The sequence below is a fragment of the Pteronotus mesoamericanus genome, unplaced genomic scaffold, assembly GCF_021234165.1.
Source record: "Pteronotus mesoamericanus isolate MK-2021 breed Mesoamerican mustached bat unplaced genomic scaffold, CSHL_Meso_final contig_73, whole genome shotgun sequence".
NCBI lineage: Eukaryota > Metazoa > Chordata > Mammalia > Chiroptera > Mormoopidae > Pteronotus > Pteronotus mesoamericanus.
In genome coordinates this window covers 1,786,328-1,793,780 of record NW_026555245.1, presented here as the reverse complement: position 1 = coordinate 1,793,780, position 7,453 = coordinate 1,786,328, and the positions used below count along the sequence as shown (strand labels likewise).

Below are 7,453 nucleotides of genomic sequence, written 5' to 3'. Positions count from 1 at the left end.
CTAAAAGAACAGAAGTCAACTTCTCAAGAAGTACTGTATCATGTATATGCTCCATTACTAAAAGTTCTCCACTACAGAATTTTAATATTATATGCCACACATAATGCTACATAGAAAACATGAGTGCATGTAACCATTACATTGATGTATATGTATATATATTGAACCCTTGGAATTATCAAATTTAAGGGATCAGCAAAGAGGAACCAACAGAACAGACTGAAATAGAGCTAGAAAAGACAGAAGACAAGAACGGGTTCCCATAAAGGAGCACTCAATATGGCCCAAGGCAGCAAAGAGCTCAGAGAAGACTAAGTGCCCAATGAATTTGGCAACCAGTCACTGGCGACCTTGACAAGAACAACTTCAGTAGATTGTTAAAGGCGAAAGCTGGTTTACAGTAGGTTAAGTAAAGAAAGGGAAGTATGAAAAATCTTTAAAAAAAAATAACTTTTCTGTTAGTTTATTAAATTGGGGGGCATAAGCACCATTCTTTTTTTTTTTTTTAATTGATTTTGAGAGAGAGATGGGAAGAAGGGAAAGAGAAAGAAACATCAATTTTGTTGTTCCACTTACTTATGCATTCATTGGTTGATTTTCATGTCTGCCCTGACTGGGGATTGAACCCACAACTTAGCACATTCTAACCAACTGAGCTACTCAGCCAGGATATTGAAAAACCTTCAACATTCCATTCATTCATTCACTTATTCTCATGTGTACTGGGTGGCTATTGGGTATAAACTGGGGATTGGTTCCAAAGGGAAGAATGGAAAGAGAAGCTGAGGCTTTAAAATTTTTCCCAAGTACGTAGAGCCCTATTGGCCTATGAGGCATTCAGTGTTCTGACTCACTCATGTGTGCTTTATGTGTATGATACAATACAAACTGTTAAAAACAATGAACAAAAGATGAGTTAAGTAATAAACATTCATTGCAGTACCAGCCTTAGGTAAATGTCTTTACAGTGGTACAATGGTGTCACGATTTACCCACTGGGGGTACTTTTTTCTTCACTCAAGACCACCCACTCTCTGTAGCTGAAGACTGGAGTCCTGAAGCCATCTGGACATCTGCAGGATGAAATGGCAGCTTCTCAAAATGAAAGTCCCTCCACTTTGAATACAGTGTCTGAGATCCAGTTGCAATATCCTCCACCACAAAACTTTCAATTTTTATAACTGGGATCTCAAATGCCCTGTACTTCACATAGATTCCCCAGTCGTGGCTGCAGTCCTGTCTGCCACAGAATATTTTTGCTTTCTTCTCAAAAATCCCCACATTCTTTGGTCTGGGGTGTGATTTAGTCACAAAGCGCTCCCTGAAAGCATCTCCAACCACAGTGTAATGGCAATCCTATAGAGGAAGGGACAGAACATACAAAACAGAATGTTACAACCAGTTCACAACTGTGATTAACCTGAGATAAAGAGCAGGTGGGATCCCACTTATTGTACAGATGGGGAAAGAAGGAAATATGGATTCAGTGAAGGCCAGTGTGGAATCCACGCAGCATGATGCACAATTACATGGGTAGAAGTGAGGACTGGGAGTGGAGGGGCAAGTGAGTTGAGAGGGGACATCTCATGAAGAGGAGGACCAGGAAGTTTCCAGGCAACCTAGTTTCTTGAAGTAGATACTTTATTAGTTTAAAAAACAAAAAGGGTATTTATCACAGATCTTTGAAGCCTGCATTCACCAGTGGCCCAACAGGCATAATCCAAAAGATACAGGGAAGAACAGCAAAGGGTCAATGTCGATCTGAACAGGGTGAGGTACTAATGTGTCCACAGGCCCCACGTACGGTTCACTTTAGAGCAAAGCTAAAAAAAAGCCACACTGCACAGAACAAATGCAGATCCAACTTCCCAGTCCTTCAGGAAAACATACAGCCTAAAAGGGCCATTTTCAATAGAAAAATCACCCAGCTGAAAGGATCTCTTACAGTTAAGCAAACTCGGAACTTGCCAATATCGCCCCTAATATGCTTCCTGCTCAAACAGTGGGACTGATTAGAGACTTCAGCTTCCTGAAGACCAAACAGGACCCCAAAGTAATAATCTCTCATCACCTGAACCAGCGCAGGCACCGCACCCAACCCTCCATTGCAGCAGTTACATTATATCCAATTGCTGTCTTTTGAGATTTTTCTAAGCTTTTATCTAAAAGTTTATAGATATAGATATATAGATATCGCTAACCTGCAGATACTGTGTTTAAAAATAAGGAGATATTTTGTTAAAAGTGATTTGCATCAAAAAAGAAAGTTTGGAAAACATAAAATAGTACAGAGAGAAATAAATCATGGAACCTCACAGCAAAATAGTAATACATGTTAGAATATTTCCTATAGTCTTTTTTCTGCACAGTTTTTTCATATTTTTATAGTGATAGTGGTATTACTGCTATTATTTCACAGAGCTATAATCATAGGATATTTATAATTTTGTATCCTGGTTATTTTTCCACTTTACCATTAGTTTGTAAGGAGTTTTTCATTATACTATATAAACTTCATAATCATTTTGTTTAATAAACCTTACTTCAGAATACTTTTAGATGTACAGGTAAGTTACAAGTGTAGTCCAGAGAATTCCTGTATACCCTTCACCTGCCCCTTCCTGAATGCTAACATCTTACATACCATAGTACATTTCTCCAAACTAAGTTAATATCAGCACATTACTATAAACTACAGATTTTGCCTCTTTTCCTCATAATGTGATGGGTACAGAGAGCGTGGGTCCCCGAAAATAGCAGAGTATATACCCCACAAACCTTGACTGGGGGAAGGGGGAGCAGATGACACAGTCTAGGATACTTTGCGTAACAATGGCAAGTTAATAGCTGTGCTGCTGCCCTAGGCAAAGGGGTACTGCACTCTGTGGCTCCTGACATAGCCAGGGGAGGCAGGTGTCCCTTTGTGACAGGGAACTCTTGCCCTGACTAACGATGGCAGCCAAAAGAAGGTAAAAGATCAGGGGAACTAGCAGAAGCAGCCCATCATAGGAGGGGCCGGATATGAGGTCGCATAGGAAGTTCTGGTCTGGGCATTTAAAATAAGGGCAGGCTGAGAGAGAAGGGGATTCCACCTGAGGTCTGAAAGAGAGGAGGCAGGAAGAAAGGGTGTAAGGGGAGAGCTGATGGAGCTGTGCAGCAACCCGCCTAACCAAGCAGGATTCATGGGAGATGCTTGGAGCTGAACTGAGCTGTGACCAGGAATGCTCAGCCACAGACCTCAGCTCCTCTAAACGACATACAGAGAAGTCATTTTCTTGGAATGTGTGCCCTCCTGGATTTCACCATGATCCAGGGCAACATGGGCTATGTTTTCCTGAACCACTACATAGAGGCTGAGGTCGACATCCCCCAGACCCTGAAAGACAGAGCTGCTGTAGAGGATGGAGACTCTGAAACACACAAGCGCGTTTCCAGAGGGGATGGAGCCTTGTTTGTGTAGCTGGCTTAAAAAGAGACAAGGCTATGGGGAACTTCTGGGCATGGTTCTGGCTTACAGCCTTTTGGGGAGCAAAGGAAAACAGGGCTCTGAGCAGGAGCGCTCTCAGCGCCCCCCTCCAAGGTTGGAATCCTGTAAAAACTTGTTTCCTTCAACTAATTGTTTCCAAGTAATTGTTGGGTCATGCATCGAGGCACCACGTGGACGAGCCCCAGGTTGCTTGGTTACAATAATACCCTTTTATCTGCTCTAAAATCTAATCCAAGAAACCACATTGTATTTAACAGAACCACTATTTTTAATAGCTACATAATTTTTAATTAAGTGGCTATGCAGCGATTTTTAAAACTATTTCTTTTTTGTTGAAATTACAGGTTTCTTTTTAACTTCTTAGCTTTTATAAAAATCCATGGACCATGACACAATAAAGTTTTAAGGAAATAATAGTAATCTTATTATAAATATCTCACCGTTAGTTAGTTAGCTTTATTAGTGCTGAAAAATGACCCAGTGTTCTTTGTGAATAAGGCTGTTTACTTACCTCTATCACTCTTATATCAGCTGTATAACATGCAAAGGCTTTGCACTTTTTGCAGAGTAGTTTTTTATTTTCCTTATCAAGTACAGGTTCTACTTTTCCTTGACTATCCCTGATGAATTTTTCATCAATCTGTATCTTTTGAATCTACATGGGGGAAAAAAAAAGCTTCATAAATGTAGTTTAATTACAACTAGGATACATGCAACACACACATGTATATCATTTATTCTGCATTCACATATACTTCCATGAACATGTCATACAGCTGACATGTCACGTCAGCTTTGTAGACAATTTTATTGGTTCTCCTAACTTTCCGTTAGTCAATGTTTATCTGTGGCCTCCAATTAGTCTTTTAATTTCCTCATCAAAGTTGCCTATAAAAACACTAAAAACGTCCATAAAGTAGTCATGTGAACCATGCTTTCTATTTTAGTAGCTGTCAAAACTTAAAATGTCCTTCACAAATAGACATATGATATGCATTAACTATTTCAGACATAATTACACCCACTTCCAGGGCATAAACCCACTGAATGGAACAGCAGGCAGAAGAGCCCTCACCATCTAAAATGTTTTTATCTTCCACCTCTTCCGACCACAGAGAGTACTGACTGCATCCTATTTCAAAATTTAGGCCTTGGTCAGTGCAACTTATATTTATTTAAAATAAACATAAGAAGATGCTAAAGGGTGCAGAGAGGAAGGCACACCAACTAGGAACCTTGGAACCCTAGGAACAACCTGGCTGTAAGTGCCCTGGGTTTTCTCTTCACCTCATACATCCCCAACTGGAGCTGAAGAAGATGGCAGCCAGAAATGTCTACGGGCACAGATAAAGTCTCAACAAAAACCTACTCCCTCCAGCCAAAGGGCCAGGAAAAGAGCAGCCTAGAAAGATAGAAAACTTTTAGCCAGTAACTATTTGACTCTAGCCAAACACCAAAGAATAAAACAAAACAAAACAAAACAAAACAAAAAACTGTGACCAAACCTCCACCCATGCCAGCACAGGCATGGGGAAAATCTGAGTGGGGAACCCAGATTTTCACTTTGTATGGCTGTAACAAAGCACCCCAACACTCCCATCTGTTGGTGTCAGAGACAGCCAAGTAGTGAGCAGGATTTTCATCCCTGCTTAACAGTACCTCTCCTTGCCGATGGTGTCCGTAGAGACCATATGGGGAGCCAGAACTTCCACTTCCATCCAGCAGTAACAAGGAGTCTCCCCCTCTTTGGTATCAAGAGAAGCTAAATGGGGAGCTTAGACTTGTACCCCCACCCAGCAGTGATAAGGCCCGTCCCCCAGCCTGCTATGCCAGAAGAGTGTCAGAAAAAGCCAGCTAACACAGACGGATATTATTTAACCCTCATAATATAATATTAAAATGTCCAGGTTTTAATTAAAAAAATCACTTTTCATATCAAAAACAGATCTCAAACTGAACGAAAAAAAAAAAAAGACAATAGATGCCACCACTGAGAAGACAGAGATGTTATAATTCTCAGAGAAAGATTTTTAAAGCAGCCACGATAAAAATGCTTTAATGAGCCCTGGCTGATGTGGTTCAGTGGATTGAGTGCCAGCCTGAGAACCAAAAAGGTCACCAGCTCGATTCCCAGCCAGAGACGTCCGTGGGTTGTGGACCAGGTCCCCAGTTGGGGGCATGCAAGAGGCAATTGATTGATGTATGTCTCACACATCCCTGCTTCTCTCTCTTTCTCCCTTCCCCTCTCTCTAAAAATAAATAAATAAATAAATAAAATCTTTTTAAAAAAGCTTCAGTGAGTATTCATAAACACTCTTGAAACATGAAAAACTATAAAGACTCAACAGAGATATGGAGGCTATGGAAAAGGGCCAAATGGAAATTTTAGAATTAAAAGACGTAATAACAAAAATAAAAAGCTCAGTGGATGGGCTCAACAGCAAAATGGAGGGGACAAAGGAAAGAATCAGTGAACTGGAACATAGAATGATAGAAATTACCCAAATGGAGTGACAGAAAGCATATAAGGTGAAAAAAAAAAAATGAACAGAGCCTCAGGGACCTTTAGGACTATCTAAAAAGATCTAACATTCATGACACTGGAGTCTTGGGCGGAGAGAAGAAAGAGCAGGACTTAAAAAGTACTAGAAGGAATAAAGGCTGAACATTTCCTAAATTGAACATAATGTAATATAAACTTACAGGTTCAAAAACCTGAACAAATATCAAACAGGACAAATCCAAAGAAATCCTCACTAAGAGGCTGAAGACTAAAAACACAAGAAAAAATGGCAGCTTACACATGGAGGAAAAACAACCTGAATCACAGCAGACTGTTCATCAGAGACTATGAAGGCCAGAAGAAAGTGAGACAATATTTTTCAAAGGTTGAAAGAAAAAACTGTTAACCTGGACACCCATACCCAGCAATATAGCTTTCAAAAATAAAGGAGAAATCAAGACAATCTAAGATGAGGAGGAACTAAGAGAATTTGTTCACCAGCAGAACTTCCCTAAAAGGATGTCAAAAGGAAGTTCTCTAAACAGAAATAAATGATAAAAGAAGGCATCTTAAAACATAAATGAAGAAAGAACATGGTGATTTCCACATTTTCAACTGTGAAATGATCTGCCCTGTCTCACTGGTTTGTGGTGTTGACTCCTTTTTATCAGATATTTTCAAGTGTTCCAGGTGGAACCAGACAGCCTGGGTACAAATCCTGTTCCTACCACTTACCAGCTGTGTGACTTGGAGCAAGTGCCTCAGTTTCCTCAAATACAAAATGGAAACAATTATAGCATCTATTTCATGGGCTGTTGGGAGGTAATATACATGAAGGACCGCCTGGCACAAGCTAAATGCTTGTCAGTGTTATCCCCAGTCTATTAGGCTAGTCATGTGCTAAAAACCATGAAAATGTTAATGACAGCAGTTTGTACTTTAATACTGGGTTAGGGCAATCTTCATTCATAAGTTTTCTTTTCAGAAATATCATAGCTATTTTTATGTATTTTCTATATAAACTCAGAAACCATTTTATCAGGTTGAAAATATACTTTGATTCTGGGTTGCTATAAGCATCTAGTGAATTTGGAGTGAACGCACAACTTTAAAATACTCAGCCACTCCATTCAAAAGCAGAGCATTTCTTTCCTTTTTGTCTTAATTTACCTCATACATCTCAGTAAAGTTTAATAGTCATCATTATTTATGCTTCGAACATTTCTGATTAGGCCAGTAGGTGTAGTAGTTAAACAGATGGGCTTTGCCAGCTCTACCCCTAACTGTGTGATCTACTGCTACTGAAGCTCTTCATGCCTCAGTTTCCCTCCTATAAGATGACATAATAAGAGACTCTACTGGATTATGGTGGATAATCCATGTTCTGTACGTGTGCATTACAATTATTATTGTGACTATGAGTGCAAATCTTCCTCTCCCTATTATCATCTAACTAGTTACTC

The 7,453-nt window shown here is 39.8% G+C and overlaps 1 protein-coding gene across 1 annotated transcript in view; it reads right to left on the bottom strand.

Moving 5' to 3' along the window:
• Positions 1-614: 614 nt before the first annotated feature.
• Positions 615-7,453, bottom strand: part of RIGI (RNA sensor RIG-I) — a 42,409-nt gene continuing 35,570 nt past the window's right edge. The window contains exons 17-18 of the mRNA XM_054582933.1: positions 3,999-4,142; positions 615-1,356 (exon numbers count right to left, since the gene is read on the bottom strand). Of these exons, the coding sequence (XP_054438908.1) occupies positions 1,018-1,356; positions 3,999-4,142 (483 nt within the window). The 3' untranslated portion in view covers positions 615-1,017. The remainder of the gene's footprint in view (positions 1,357-3,998; positions 4,143-7,453) is intronic.